General features: G+C 38.1%; 1 protein-coding gene and 1 long non-coding RNA gene across 7 annotated transcripts in view; one reads left to right on the top strand and one right to left on the bottom strand.

Annotated features, from left to right (window-relative positions):
- Positions 1 to 16771, top strand: part of TEX33 (testis expressed 33) — a 36953-nt gene that overhangs the window by 2006 nt on the left and 18176 nt on the right. For all 6 annotated transcript variants that reach the window (XM_051961740.1, XM_051961746.1, XM_051961742.1 and 3 more), the window contains exon 2: positions 1892 to 2059. In XM_051961740.1, coding sequence (XP_051817700.1) covers positions 2030 to 2059 — 30 coding nt within the window. In that variant the 5' untranslated portion in view covers positions 1892 to 2029. The remainder of the gene's footprint in view (positions 1 to 1891; positions 2060 to 16771) is intronic.
- LOC127538149 (uncharacterized) overlaps positions 2885 to 16771 on the bottom strand; it is a 34510-nt gene continuing 20623 nt past the window's right edge. The window contains exons 3-4 of the long non-coding RNA XR_007947685.1: positions 3090 to 3240; positions 2885 to 3000 (exon numbers count right to left, since the gene is read on the bottom strand). This is a non-coding gene — a long non-coding RNA (uncharacterized LOC127538149). The remainder of the gene's footprint in view (positions 3001 to 3089; positions 3241 to 16771) is intronic.

Here is a 16771-nt window from a genome sequence, read left to right as displayed (position 1 = left end):
CTACTGAAAAGAGATACTAGGTTCTCTTTTCTCAAACTCAACTCATAAACCCTACCACCATCAGCCCAGATCTTTCAGTAATAAATTAAAGCTTAGGTTTTGGCTCATGTCTATGTTTCCAAAAGATGGGAAGTACTGGAATAGTACTTACTGTACAATTATAAATCAAGCATAGGACAGATATTTATTTCTTCCACACAAAACAAATACTAAAGGCTACAAAAGCTTATGCAGGGACATAAATAATCGTTAGAGGGGTGATACTCTAACCCCATCAGAACATAAAGCAGATTTGGAACCACAGAATGTGTGTGGCCATTTTTTTTTAATGCTTTCTAAACAACTACTGGTCATGAGCTTACTGGCTGATAATCTTTTCTTAGGAAGACATTTTCCTGGCGTAAACAGGAGTGACTTTTTTAAAAAATTATTTTTCTCTCAGGGCTTACATTCTACTTGGGGAGAGGATTCTGGCTATATGACATCACTTCTCTGGACCTAGTTTATCTCATTTCTAAAATGAAGAGATTGCACTAGATGGTCCCTGAGGTGTCCCTTCCAGCTCCAAATCTATCAATTTATGTTCTATAAAGTAAGGGAAGAGTCACAATCTCTTATTAATTCCCTAGTAGGATATAAGCTCCCGAGGACAGGGATTTTTTTTATTTTGGTATTCCCAATGCCTCGTACATTGCTTTTTCATCAACATACATTCATTAGGCACCTATACAATTGTCCAACTAAATTGAATCTTAATTCTCCAGACCTAACATGTTTCTCTCTATACTTTGCGTACAGAGCATTGGTTTCTCCATTTATAAAAGAGTCAAAATCCTTAAACCACCTACCACACACTTGCCAAGAAGAAAAGTACTTCATTAACCTGGAAATATTTTAGGAGAACTTGTTCTGCTCTTAGCAGCATGCATGGGTTTCCCCCACTTCACCCCTATAGACTCCCTGGTTAACTGAAGATGGAGAGGGCATCCCCTAAGGATGGTGTGTACTTGGCCAACTTGAAAGCCAGAAAGGTAACAGAATGCAAACCCAGAAGGGTAACAAAGGGTAAAAGGTCCCCCTCACAACCTCGACCTCCTCTAAAAGTGGGACTAGATAATGCTCTCAACTGCCCCTAAGAGTGGGACCAGATAATTCTGGAGCAGATGATTGGACCAAGCAGTTATAGGATCTTAAATGGAGAGAGTATAAGAGTATCAAACTTGTCAGAGTGTAGTAGGGAAGGGGATAATGAAAGGGAATCCAGTCATGGAAGAGTCACACCTCTCATTATGGAAAATGAAAATTGGCAGAAACATCAGGGCTGGAAGAATCTGTTTTTAAGAATGCAACTGAATATCGAACATCTAAAAAAATAGGTTTATGGTCGTCCTTGCCATGAGGTAAATCCAAGAGAAAATTATTCCAGGAGGAAATTTCCCAATTCTCAAATGCTCCAAGATTATAAATTGTTAAGATGAGCACTTACATTAAGTGTTTCTTCATTGGGACTTTTTCAATTCCAATGAAATCACAAGACCAGTTCCATCCTGTTCTATTCTGGTTACATCCACAATTAACAAGCATATATTAAGCACCAACTATGTAGTAGATGCTATACCTGATGCTGAAGGTGTAGTGGGAGATTTACAATGTATGGTTTGCTTTGGACCTTGAGCTCTAAGATTGCTATGCAATCTGGGACAAGTCCTTCCCAGGAGAAGGCTTCAGTTTCCTTGTCTGTAAAATGAGAGAGCTGGACTTGATCTGTCCCTAGGATCCCTCCCAGTTTTTATACTTTGAGCCAGGGATCCCCATTGGGGATATCCTTGATCATGGTCAAAGCCAATGGGCCAGAAGGGAAGACTACCAGGAATTCTTTCTCATTCCTCAGAGACTCGTGTGCAGATGGGAGCCCTAACCCTCAGGGAGACTAGAGAACGAGAGGGACAAGAAGAAGAAGATTGAGTTGGAGGTGTCTGCCTCTCTTGTGTGAGCCTGGGGAAGAGTCTTCTCAGATCAGTCCACAGTAATGGGGGAGAAGGTCCCTGAACCAATGAAGGTGAGTCATTTTTGCCTACTCTTCATTCCCCAGACTTCTTACCAGGGCTACTCTAATGAAGTCATGTAATCTGGTTAGATTTGAGGTGGCTGGACAGCACACTATCCCACACCCCCCACACACACTCAGGCTATGGGGAATGTCAAGAATTTGCAGTGACCTTGAATGATGGGAATTGCACTATTTGAACTTGATCTTAAAAGCTACAAGTTTCCAGGATGTATCATTATTGCTCTCTATTACAATCCAGTAGCCTACTTTAAGAGGCTTTGATCCCAGTGCTTTGCAGACTCTGCTTTCTTCTTCATCTCTGCCTTTTAGGATCCCTAACACCCTCCAAGGATCAGCTCAGGCAATAGTTTTCCCCAGAAGCCCTAACTCTTAGCTCACCTCGCCTCAAAATTAATTTATGTAAATTATACATTTATTTTCCTGTGCTTGTGTTGCTTTCTTTCCAATAAAATGTTAGCTTTTTAAGGGCAGGAACTGGCTTATTTTTGGTCTTTGTATGATCTGTATCCACACAGAGTCTGGCACAGAGTGGGCAATTGTTAAATCTTTTTTTCGTATTGGCTCTGAGCTCCCTGTGAGATATTATCCCTATCAAAATGGATGTGTATTTGGTTTCCAATTTATGATCTTTCAAAGTTGCTTAGGGTTGAGTTGGAGGCACTGGGAAGAGACTTGACCAGGACCGACCAGAGACAAGGGAGGGCTTCCTGACTCAGAGGCAGCTCTCTTATTACCAAGGTCACTTCCAATTGCTCTGCTCCACCCACCACAAGACAAGCACACATACATTTTAAAAGATGGAAGAAACTGGAGTTTTGCTTGTTTATTTTATTGTTGTTGTTTGAAAGCTGTATGGTTCAAATCCTCTGGCACTTTCTAGCTGTGTGACCTTAGATGAGGAACTCACTGACACTGTTAGCCTCGGTTTCCTAGAATGAAAAATGGGAGAGATTACACTGAGAATACTGAAAAGTCTAGTGCTTAATTTCTACAGTTCCTCAGGGAAGAAAATACTCACATACAAGAGGAGTAATCTGCTTATGGGTGTGGATCTTTATATTTTTTTCAAACTAAATAAAGCTAGCCTTCTTATTAATGTTTCATTAGCCGGAGTCCATTTAGTGTGGAGATGCAAATGGGAGCAAAATACTGACATTTGTAGGAAAAATCTGGGTGGGAACAAAAAAGAGTTAATTATTGAGAATCCCTGCAAACTGTATGAACTGCATAAGTATAAATCTTTTTCAGAGGTTCTAAAGCTTTTTTGTACTGTGAATTGCTTTGTCGAACTAGTGAAGACTTTGTAATGCCAAAGAAACAGGGCAAGATAAGAGATTAGAGACCAATTCAATAGTTTATTAAATGGAGAGAAATGCTAGGACCAATGGATCCATGGTTGATCCCAGGGCTAGATAAGACAATTATATCAAAGAGTCTAGCCCCAGTACCGGGACAGCAAGCTTTTTAATAGAATAACTAGAACAATGACAGAATGGAGGTACGTAGGTGGGGATAACCTAATGGAGAAAGGTTACTGATATTCTAATGATATCTAAAATGGATAAACCTTTGTCTTGTCAAACATTAAGAAGGAATGTCTATAAAACCTTTATCTCAAACATTAAGAAGGAAAGGTTATAACCTAAGCCAGAATAACTAAATAGGACAATTGGAGAAACTGGGTCACAACATTAAAAGAAAACTTTGGCATAACAACTTCTGGATTTTTTAAAGTGCATATAATAAAACAGAATAACAACAACAAAAACCCAATTCTATTGAAATATTGGTCAATCATTTCAGTGATATCTGAGTCTTGGTGGCCTCATTTGAGGTTTTCTTGGCAAAGATCAAGAGTGGAGTGTTTTGTCATTTCCTTTTTCAGCTCATTTTACAGAAACAAGCAAAATTAAATGATTTTCCCAAGGGTCAAACATTAAATGTCTGAGGCTGGTTTTGAACTCAGATAGTCCTAATTCTAGAAAATCTATTCACTGCACCACTTATTTGCCCCTTTATAGTGCAATACATTTGGTTAAAAAAACATAAACAAAATCAGCTTCGGGGATGCCAGATTAAGAACTCCTGAAAATTCTTAGAGCTTCCTTAGAGTAGATTAGTCCATAAATTACAATGTAATGCTCTCCTTGCTTTTCCCCTTTAGTGGTTCTTTCATCAAATAAATTCTCCCTATAGATTAGTTTCCTAAAGCACATCTGTCATTGTTCTCATTCCAATGGCCCCAAACCTGATATATTATCTTCTGTCACACCCACACTAAACTTCTTTGCCTAATATCAGGGACATCTGATTGCCGATTCCATCTCACTCCTCTGATTTCTCCTACTTCTCAGTAGAAGTAATGTTCCCTTGGGTGTCTCTCCATGGGTCTTGCTCACTAGCGCCTTCCACCCCAGAGCTTTGCTCGATTCTTTCATTCCCAGAAGACCTTTTTTCTTTACAGTGATGACTCCCTTTCATTTCCCACTTCTCCATCAGATCCTCCTTTTCCCCCCCTGAGGCAATTGGAGTTAAGTGACTTGCCCAGGGTCACACAGCTAGGAAGTGTTAAGTGTCCGAGGGCAGATTTGAATTCATGTCCTCCTGACTTCAGGGCTGGTGCTCTATCCATTGGGCCACCTAGCTCCCCCACCATCAGATCCTCAATGATCCTATAACTGAATGTTGAGGTCCTTCCATGTCTAAATATGATATGTATTCACTCATGGCCTTATTTCCTTTATCATAACCTTGCAAAAGAAAATACCATAATGGATGTGAAAATGCTTTTAAAATAATAGGTTTGCTTTTTTCAAAGCAGCACACAAATCTTCTCGAATCATAGTGTCAATTATGGCGGATTTCCATTGCCCATGGCCTTTGAAAATGCCATCCTTCTCAAATCCAAAGATCTCTTTCCTTGGTAGAAAAAAGCATGGCAGGGGGGAAATTGAGTAATTCTGTCACCCTTGACATCATCCAAATCCCTCCAAGAAGCAGCAAAAACAATGTCTTCTTTGACCTTCCTCTTTTCCCTTTTTCTTCTCAGTTTTCACTTGTTCTAATCTCTTGAGCTCCAAGGATTAATGTCACAGGCTCCCCCTTTCCCCATTACCACTTCTAATCATAAAATTAGAGCAGCAAGGGGCTCTGAAGAACATCCAGAATAACCCATCTCTCCACAATCTGCCCGGAAGGGGGAGAGCTTTGCCCAAGATTACAGAGGTGATAAATAGCACAACAGAGAGTGGAATCTCAAAATTCTCAGCTCCCCTGAAGCCTGACAGGTTGTTGGAGTTGAAGCTCTTTCTTTGTATCTCTTATCACATGAATAGATCACAGACACTGGCAAGTCTCGGCCGCCCATTTTCTTGCCCAGTTTAGGGGATTTGCCAACCAGGCAGCCTTGGTCAGCCAAGCAGTATTCTTCAGGGTTGGCCAACGAGACAACAGGTGGACTTGGAGCAGCTCCTAAAATGCTATACAACTTCTGGGGAGGTTAATCTTTTAATTTTTTATTGCACCAATATCACCTTTCTTTTCTTTTTTTTTAATTAAAGCTTTTTGTTTTCAAAATATATTCATAGATAATTTTCAACATTCACCCTTACAAAATCTTGCTTCACCTTCATTTTCAAATGTATCCATTCTCCCTCTCCTTAATCAATACTTCAGATCAAAGAATTAAAAAGAAAACAAACAATGATGTTGGTTTTGGTACTAACTAGAAACTAGTTACTAGTATATGCAAAATACTTCAGACCCAAATTTCCTCACTTCTGCCTAAATAGAACAGAAACATTGTTTTTTCTCAAGTTGTCCTTGATAATCACTAATGATGAACAGGACAATTGGGCAATAAACTTTTAGGAGTAGATTCTCAGTTTCAGATATGGCTGGATATGGGATTATTTTACAAATCACAAGTCTTGTTGTGGGATGATGTTAGCTCAGCTGCACTCAAAGTGTGGGGATTAGGATGACAGGAGACAGGTCAGTCTCTGACCACAGGCCAGCGGTAATTAGGTAAGGGAATGACCCCAACAGAAATGTTAACCAATAAAGATCATTGAACCCTCATTTTCCTCTAATCCCACAGACTCTGTTATTTAGGTCTTATAAAATCATTAGTCATATCTGGGAGGGACCTTAGAGATCACCTAGTCTGACAACCTCTCATATTTTACAGAGGAATGAACTGAGGTCAAAAGAGAAAGGATAAGTGATTTCTCCAAGATTACATAGACAGTAGGCAACAGAATTGGAATCCTTGCCCTCTACCCCACCTAAATCAGCATTTTGTCCATCACTACCTGACTCCCTCAACAGTCATGCTGATGAGGTCTGGTGGACATTAGTTGAGAAAACCTGAATCACTGTAAACAACCTGCTGGAAGGCCTAGCTACCCTGAAGCAACCCTGGAAAATCACTGATAGGATTATAATTGCACACCCAAGCCTTTTCCTTGCTAAAGATGGACTTAGCCTGCTCTTAGAAGCCTAATAAAATCTTTGTCCTTGATTTGGACAAAGTCTTAAGTCCATGACACCAGCCTATGACCCCAATACACTTTTGGAGCATCATCCCTGTACTCCATCATTTTGTTGACCTACTCTGGGAAATCTGTATGCCGTAACCTCAACAATAACCCCACCCTTATTCAAAATTAAATGATGTGAAGGTCTTAATAACAGACTTGTCCCCCTAAATATATGAGAAGGTATGTACTTTTCCCAGGATGCTTTGCTGAAATAGGTAGCTATAGCCCCCAAGACAGTAATGTCCAATTCAAATAGAAAAGTGACCATAAGGATCCTTCAGGTGAATATTAACTGAAAACCAAATATGAACATGATCTGTGTTTTATTGTATTTTTATTTATTTTATCATTATAATCTATTTCTTGCCAACTAGAGAATGTTGCTAATTTCATGTGGTTGACATCTGTGATCTAGTCCATCCTCATTTTTACAGATGAGGAAACTGAGGCCCAAGGAATTACATGAACTGGCCAAAGACACAGAGAGAATAAGTGACAGCAAGGATTCAAACTGAGATTCCATGATTCCAAGTTTGGAGCTCTTTTCATTGTACTTTTGGAAACTAAATTAGAAAGCAATTAGCATTGAAGAAAGTAATCTGAACTCAGTGTTAAGAAATTTGGATTTAAGTGCTCATTTTCCCACTTAAGTAGTTGTAGACCTCAAGCAAACTACCTAATGTCTCTGAAACAGAATCATTTCCATGAAATGAGCCTAGTGAATTGGAGTGGCTCCTCTAAGGGACATTGGAGGGTGGTTTGGAGGTGGCTGAATGCCTCCAGATTTAGAGGTTCAGAGATTATCAGTATGCCGGTTTCTTCTCAATGGGAACATCCAGGGAATTCAAAGCCTGGGTTTTGAGGGAGAGTCTTAATCCTTCTTCCTAAACTACCTTCTGCCTAGGACAGAGCTCTGGATTTGTGGGGTACTAAGTGTATGCTATGGATGACATTCAAAGGAGCAACTGATTCCAAGGTCTGATCCTTGGATTACTCCCTATCCAAATTTCTCTTGGCTGTATACCAGAAAAGCTGTAGTGATGATGAATAATGCTGTACTTATGGTGGGTTGATAGTAGCAAGATTCAAAAGATCAGGGAATCATGGCTAGACCTCAGAGGTCTAGTCCCATTTCTTCATTTACAATTGGGGAAACTGAGGCCCAGTAACATTAAATGCCTTACTCAAATCACATAAGATATGAATGTCAGGGATGGGTTTTGAACCCAAACCTTCTCGATTGTTCTTTCCACTTGATTTTATGACTACATTTTATACGGCAAGTGAGAAGGGGCATGGGATCTCATACACTAAGGGATTTATGATCTTTGCAATGGGATAGGAATTTAGGAAATGGTTATATATTTTCAGAAAAGCTATAGTAGTTTGGGGACAACAGGTAGACAAACAGACCCAGTCTCCAAATGTAGGGATTCTTCTGGGGCCTGTCATCTGTCATCCTGGACTCTATGCAGCCTTCATTATATATACTATGGTAGGACCGGAAGATGAGTGGGGTCTTAGAGCTCATCAAATTCAGCTCATTTATTTCATATTTGGGATAGCTCAGGCCTTGGGGGGGAAGATAAGGGATTTGCCAAAGTCATAAGTAATATACCCAAGATTTGAACACTGGTTCTTCTGATAGGAATTTTTTTCTCTATTCTGATTTCATTTATTTAATATTTTCCCCAGCTACATTCAAAACAAATTTTTATTTATTTAATATTTCCCCAGTCACACTAAAAACAATTTTTTATTTGTTTTTTAAGATTTTTTTGAATTCCAGGTTCTCTCTCTTATCTCCACCCACGTAAAACATTTTCATAAAAGTCAAGTTATGAAAGAAAACAGATCTCCCACCCTAATGAAAATAAAAATCTTCAAGAAAAATTAAATTAGAAATAAAAAGAGAAAGAAATAGAGAATGCTTCAATCTGTATTCAGACTTGATCAATTCCTTCTATGGGTTGGATAGGATTTTTAATCTGATATGAATTCTTCAAACTCTTCCCATGTCAAGAAATGCAAAAATGCTCATCCTGGTAACTTAATTTCCCAGGCTGTCTTATTACCATTGTTAAGGCAATCATGATATGCCCAGATTACTTTGTTTTCCCAGAATATCTTTAAGATAGTCTCAATATCAACATACTTCCTTTATCACCCCAAATCTTTTCATGATACTTCCCTTCTTGAGAAACCCCCAAAGTTATGTTTCACCAAAAAAAGATGTTCTTATGATGAAGATCTTTGCCAAGTCCCTTTCAAGACTAATCCTACTATGGGATACTCTCTCTTTCCTCATGGTGTCTTCTCTTGAATGGTATCCTTCTCCTTACTACAGCTAATTCTGGTTAGGGGGCTACATTCCTCTATGGATTTAGTGTGCCAGTCAATGGCTTACTCACACTTCATGGCATATTCCTTTAATGGCTTCTTCTAAATCCCTTTCCTTGCTAACTCTATTGCTCTCCCAAATCTATATCATATTTACCATTCCTGGTGTCCATTTTACCTCTTCATTTTGTCTGTAACTTCTCTTAAATCAAGGTACCTTTTTGTTGGAATCCTTACAAAGAGAACAATTATGTTATACAAAAGAAGACATCACCACACCTTTTGGCAAGGAGAAAGTTCTTGTGAATTCATCCCATGTCCCTTGTGCCTTGTATTTCTTTCTTTCTTCCTCCCTTCCTCTCTCTCTTCCTCCCTTCCTTCTTCCTTTCTTTGTTCCCTTCTTTCTTTTTCTTCCTTCCTTCCTCACTTTCTTTCTTTCTTTCTTTCTTCCTCCCTTCCTTTGCCAGGCAATTGGCATTAAGTAACTTATCCAGGGTCATACAGCTAGTAAGTATTAAGTGTCTGAAGCTAGATTTAAACTCAGGTCCTCCTGACTTCAGGGTCACTGCTCTACTCATTGCAACATCTAGTTTCCCAGCATCTTGTATTTAAAACTAGTAATTGCTACCCCAATTTTATAGTTTCTGATCCCCAAAATTATTATTCAATATATTATATGAGGAATTCTTAATCTGGGGTCTTGAAATTGGTGGTTGATTTTTAAAATATTTTGATAATTATATTTTAACATTTTTTTTTACAGTCCTCTGTATTTTGTTTTATTCATTTAAAAATAGTATCGAGAGAAGCAATCTGTAATTTTCACCGGATTGCCAGATCTATGACACACAAAAAAGTTAGGATTCCCACCATGTGCTCCCCCTATTTTTTGGGTGGCTTGAAGTTCTCTGTGGTCACAGTAGACATGGCTGCCAAGACGTTTCAAGGCTGAAACCAAAATAGCTAGTTGAGAGAGACAGATTGAAGATGAATATGGGGGGAAAGTTTCCTTGCACTTGGACCTGCCCCAAAATGGTAAGGGATAATTCAGGAGGTGGTGTAGTGAACATCCTACCACTGAACGTCTTTAAATGGAGGTTGAATAATCATTTATTTAGAGAACTACTGTAGAGAGGAGACTCTTGATCTTTACAACAAATCTCAAAGGGAGTTAGCCAAGGCATGTGTATAGTCATGAAGACTTGTGATTGATATCATTATTTGAACACTCCACTGGGGGGAAGTGGTGATATCCACTTATCCTGGCAGATAGTAGCCCTGACAATTAGAGATATGATTTCTTTCTTTTTATTTTTTATTAGTTTTTTATTTTTAAAACATACATATAGATAATTTCAATATTTACTCTTGCAAAACTTTGTTTTCCAAAATTTTTCCCTCCTTTCTCCCCACCCCATCTTCTAGATGGCAAGTAATCCAATATATGTTCATTGTGAAAATACATATAGAAGAATTGCATGGTTTATCTTGCTGCACAAGAAAAATCAGATCAAAAAGGAAAAAAAATTGAGAAAAAAATGCATGTAAACAACAAAAAGAGTAAAATACTATGCTGTGATCCATACTCAGTTCCCACAATCCTTTCTCTGGGTGTAGATGGCTCTCTTCATCACAAAACCATTGGAACTGATCTTGAATTATCTTATTGTTGAAAAGAGCCACGTCCATCAGAATTGATCATTGTATAATCTTGCTGTCACGTACATGATCCCCTGGTTCTACTCACTTCACTTAGCATCAGTTCATGTAAGTCTCTCCAGGCCCCTCTGGAATCATCTTGCTAGTCATTTCTTATAGAACAATAATATTCCATCACTTATTCGGCCATTCTCCAACTGATGGACACCCATCGATTTCCAGTTCCTTGTTACTACAAAAAGGGCCACCACAAACATTTTTGCCTTTATGATCTCTTTGGGAAACAGGCCCAGTAGAAACACTGATGCATCAAAGAGTATACACAGTTTGATAGGACTTTGGGCATAGTTTCATATTGCTCTCTAGAATGGTTGAATCAGTTCACAACTTCATCAATAATGTATCAGTGTCCCAGTTTTCCCACATTCCCTCCAATATTCGTCGTTATCTTTTTCTGTCATCTTAGCCAATCTGACAAGTGTATGGTGGTAGCTCAGGGTTGTCTTACTTTGCATTTCTCTGATCATTAGTGATTTGGAACACCCTTTCATATGGATAGAAATAGTTTCAATTTCTTCATCTGAAAATTGTCTGTTCAAATCCTTTGATCATTTATCAATTGGAGAATGGCTTGAATTCTTATAAATTAGAGTCAATTCTCTTTATATTTTAGAAATGAAGCCTTTATCAGAACCCTTGAATGTAAAAAAAAATTGCTTCCCTTCTAATCTTGACTACATACATTGGTTTTGCTTGTACAAAAACTTTTTAACTTGATATAATCAAAACTAACCATAATGTACCGCAGTTCTTCTTTGGCCACAAATTCATCACTTCTGCACAGATCTGAGAGGTAAACTATCCTTTGTCCTTCTCATCTACTTATAATATCACTCTTTATGTTTAAATCATGAATCCATATTGAGCTTATTTTAGTATATAGGGTGTTACGTGTGGATCACAATTTCAATGTGTAATAAGTCCATTCTGTCACACTTTTGGCCTGAAAGATATAAATTGAATTTGATATGCTTTTGCTTGGAGAGGAAGAAAAAGGTTTTTTTTTTTTTCTCCCAGAAAGTTGAGAAGAGAATTCCAACATTAGTCTGAATGAGAGTTTTATGTTTAAGCCTAGCTCTTTATTGTCACCCCAAAGAACAAGAAATATACCAAACAGAGCAGAACAATCACAATAGCAGCTAGGAAAAGAACTCATTGCAAGAAAAACCTGGGAAAACTCCCAAAGCAACAAAACAACAACAACAACAACAAAATAATCAAGCAATGAGTGTACACAATATAGAGTAAAACAAAGTGATATTCAAACTCCAGAACAGTGATGACAATCAGAAATAATAATGAAACAACTGTTTAGAAGACTCATAAAGTAATAGAAAACATAAGAATGTAAAACAATTTTAAAAAGACCAATTTAAAAAAAAAAAGAATGCTAGATTACTTTAAAAAGTGATGGGGAATCCTCCTAAAACAGTAGTTTCTGAGGGGGGGAGGGGAAGGGGGAGGATTTAGAACTCAAAATTGTAGAGATAGAAAAAGAAAAAAAGATTAGAATCAAATCAAAAGACTGCAGGATTAGAATAACTGGACTTTTCTGCAAGTCATAACTAAATTTTGAAGACATTTGAAAGGTATTCTTTCAGAAAAACACAATTAAAATCCTCAATATCCCATATCAGGAAATAATACAAAATATTGCCCAGAGGCACTGGAAATGGAGGGCAAAGAACAGATTGCTAGGATTCCCAGAATTCATCATCTCACTCAGAAACATGTACAGTGCCAGAATCGCAACATTAAACAAATCTTGCAATCAGCAAGGAAGAAGCTCTCTACATACCAGGGACAAAGAGCCCAAATTTCACAAAGCAGATGAAAGGAAGAATTGGAATGTTATTTTAAAAAGCAAAGGAAGTTAGTGCTTGCTGCTGCAAAGTTGAACTTAATTAACAATTTAAAAGTCTTGGTTTTCAGTAAAGGGGAGAATTTGAATCATTTTTACTAAAGAAACTTGAGATGAGAAATCCATTTGACAAAGAAATCACCAAGGAAAAGGAAGTTCAGAAAAGCAAATAAGCTCTCCTACATGCCCCAAACCAAGCAAATATTTGTGTTTACACACTTTAAGGTTTGGGTGAGACAATTTAGTTTGAACACTGTGAAATAGTCTTTGTGGGATTGAAAGAAAGGGAAAAAAAATCCCAAAGAACATTACCAGGGTGGGAGGAGAGAGGAACAAAGACAGACAGACAGACTGATAGACAGAGACAGACAAACAGAGGTAGGCAGAGAGACAGAGACATAGGAGGGAGGGGAGAGGGAAGGGAGAGAGAGTAACAGATAGACTGAGACAGACAGACGCGGGAGGAGGGGGGAGGAAGAGGGGAGGGAAGGAGGGGAAAAAGGAAGAAGGGAGAGAGACACACACACACATGGCAGGAGACAAAAAAAGAGGGAGGGGAGGAGAGGGGGAGAAGAGGGGAGGGAGAGAAGAGAGGAAGAAGGGGTAAGAAAGGAGGGAGGAAGGGAGAGAGAGACATATACACACACACACCCCCTCCGAAGGGGTAAGAAAGGAGGGAGGCAGGGAGGAAAGGAGACAGACACACACACACACACACACACACACACACACACACACACACACACTACTTGAAGTGAAGGAAAAAGGATAGGAGAACGGAATAGTTTTTTAAAATGTCACAAGTAAAGTTCTCTCACAAAAAGGGGGCTGAGATAGAGGAAGGGGGAAGAATCAGAAAGACATTTATAATAGAGCCCAGCTTCTTAAATTGTGATTTGTGACCTCATAAGGGGTCATGTAACTGAACATGGGGGTTGCAAAATTGATTATTAGTGAATGTTTGGTTTGTGTGCCTATTTTAGTTTTTTCCAATATATGTAAAGATAGTCTTCAACATTCATTTTTATACAACTTTGAGTTCCAAATTTTTCTCCCTCCCTCTTTTCCCTCTTCCCTGACCCAAGACAGCAAGCAATGTGATATAGAGTACATATGTATATCACGTTAAATATATTTCCAAATTAGTTATTATGAAAGAAAAATCAGAAGAGAAAAATCGGAAAAAAAAACACAAAGAAAATAGTGTTCTTTGATCTGAATTGAGTCTCTATATACCTATTTTATATACCTCTATACCTGAGATTGGGTAAAAATTTCTTGGGCAAAAAAAAGTCATTTTGAGAGCTGTGAAATGGTATCCTAGAGTTGTCTTAATTTGCAGCTTTCTAATAAATAGTTATTTAGAGTATTTTTATATGCCTATAAAGGGCTTATGAATTAATATTTCTTAGAAGAGGGCAGTGGATTATGAAAATACAAGTCATTCCCCAGTTGATAGTCAAAGGATATGAACAATTTTCAGATAAATTAGAAAGGGGGAAAATTTTATGAAGGCCTGATATAGAGGATAAGGAAAGGGGGAGACAATACAACTCCCCCTCTCAAAGTCTTGTTTGGCTTGAAGGTCATAAAAAGAAAAAAGAATATCCACTGACTACAGAATTATCCAAAATGGAGAAAAGACAAAAAAAAAAAAAAGCCATTAGGTCAAAGGGAAGGTAAAAGGCATTGAAGGAAGAAGAAAGGGGAAGGGGAAAGATTTAGAATCACATTATTTCTTGCAGCAAGAAGAGGAAGGATACAAGGTCAATGCTTTCTTAGAAGTCTAATGTTGTATGAGGATGAAAGAGAGAACATCTGTGGGCAAAGCCCATGGAGGAAGATCAAAGTCTTAAGAGAAAGGAGGAAGGCTGGAAGGGACATTTGAAGCTTAATTAGTCTGACTTCCTTATTTGAAAATTGAGGAAACTGATTCCAAGAAAAGTTAAATTGTCCAGGGTTCTATGGGTGACAAGTGATAAAAATAAAATCTGGACTCAGATTCTCTGGGTCTACACTTAGTATAATCTATATTATATACCATGTTGGGAGCTTGATGGATTGTATTAATATTTTTTCCTCAATAGTGTTTTATTTTTCTAAGTACACGCAAAGATAGTTTTCAACATTCATTTTTGTAAGACTTTTGTGTTCCAAAATTTTCTCCCTCCTTCCCTCCCTTCCCTTTCCCCTTCCCAAGGCAGCAAGCAACTTGATATAGGTTAAACATATACACTCTTTAAACACATTTCCATATTTGTCATGTTGTACAAGAAAAGCCATATCAAAAAGAAGAAAAACCAAAGAAACAAACAAAAAAAATGAAAAAAACTATGCTTTGATCTATATTCAGTCTCCCTAATTCTTTCTCTGTATGCAGATGTCACTTTCCATCCCAAGGCAATGGAATTGTCTTGGATCACCCCATTACTGAGAAGAGATAAGTTTATCATAATTATTACATAATCTTGCTGTTACTGTGTACAAAGTTCTGTTCCATTCACTTCACTCAATATCAGCTCATGTAAAGTCTTTCCAGGCTTTCCTGAAATCTGCCTACTCATCATTTTGTTTTGTTTTGTTTTGTTTTTTACCGAAGCAATTGGGATTAAGTGACTTCCCCAGGGTCACACAGCTAGGAATTGTTAAGTATCTGAGGGTCAGATTTGAACTCAGGTCCTCCTGACTTCAAGGCTGGTGCTTTATCCACTGTACCAACTAGCTGCCCCATGCTCATCATTCCTTATAGAATATCCTATTAAATTCATAAACTATAACCTATTCAGCCATTCCCCAACTGATGAGCATCCACTCACTTTAGAAGACTTAATTTAATTAAGGATTTAATAAATTTAAAGGAACAATGATCACCCAATTGCAAGGTTTAATAAATGTCCCAATTGGTTGCCCCCTTAAGTAAACGTCATGAGATTTTGAAACTGACTTTGATTGCTAGGGTATTTTTTTTAATGCAGATTTTGACATTTCTTTCAGTATGGGTATATTTCTAGGGGGGAAAAAAAGGTGTATAGGGCTATTGGTGAGCTGGGTCAGGATTCTGCTGGGATGGGATAATCCTGACAGTAATTCTTGGAGGCACCTTCTTGCATCACCAATGGTTTCTGTGGGTCATTTTAGGAGATGAATTTTTAGCAATAGGAATTAAAGAATTGTAGTAAGTCGAAAAGGAGCTATGACTGTCTATAGCTAGAAATCTCACATAGAAGAAATCATGAGACATAGCCTGATTCGGTAGAAAGAGTAGGGGCTTTGGAGTCAGAGGGACCGGCCTACAAAGCCTGTCAATGATATTACCTTGAGCAGACCACTCAATTTCCTTGGGGCCTCAGTTTCCTTATTTTTAAGATTATGGAGGTTGGACTTGATGGTGACTTTTAAGGACTCATCCAGCTTTAGTTCTATGATCCTTCTGAATCATTCAAATCCACCAACTAAAATTTATTAAGCACCTACTGCAAGCCTAAGCTGCATGGGCTAGGAAATATTGACAAAAGTTAAACAGTTCCTCCTCAAGGCAGGAAGGGAGGAAGGGAAAAAAGAAAAAAAAAGATAGCAAGGAAAGGAAGAAAGGAAAGAAATAAACAGTAATTTTGTTAGAAAAAGCATTAGTAGTTTGCAGAGTGGGGTGGGAAATTGGGAAAAGCCTCATGAAAAGACTAACATGGAAACAGGTTTTTCATGTTTTCATGTGTATAGTTGATATTATATTGTTTGCCTTCTCAGTGGATGGGAAAGGGCTGGAGGGAAGAAAAGAATTTGACATTCAAAATGAAAAAAATAAATTCAAAAGCCTTGAAGTGGGTGTGGTAAAAGGCCAAAGAATTGTAGTGTGCTCTTTGAATTTTGTTTGAGGTGGGACTAATGCTGTGTATTAACTCACATCAGATTGGGAGCTCTCAGAGATCTTTGTATCCCCTATACTTAGTACAGTCTGGCATATAGTAGGTGTTTAATAAATGCTTATTGATTGAGTAAAAATAGAAAAGCTTTTTTGGAAGGAAGTTTTTGAGGTAAGTCTTAAAGAAGATGAGGGTTTTTAAGAGATCACTGTCAAGAAGGGCTCCATTCCCAGCATCAGGGGATTGGAGGAAAATTTGGGAGTTTCCCTGTTTCACAGTAAATGCTAGCTTCTGAAAATGTCCCTTGCTTGGAGTGCTGTAAGGTGGGGCAGAGGTTCATTGGTCGGGCTGAGTTTGGCCACCAGGTGGTACTCTAAGG

The sequence above is a fragment of the Antechinus flavipes genome, chromosome 5 (assembly GCF_016432865.1).
Source record: "Antechinus flavipes isolate AdamAnt ecotype Samford, QLD, Australia chromosome 5, AdamAnt_v2, whole genome shotgun sequence".
Lineage (NCBI taxonomy): Eukaryota > Metazoa > Chordata > Mammalia > Dasyuromorphia > Dasyuridae > Antechinus > Antechinus flavipes.
Note: the sequence above shows the minus strand (reverse complement) of the source record. Positions and strands in the feature narration are given on the sequence as shown.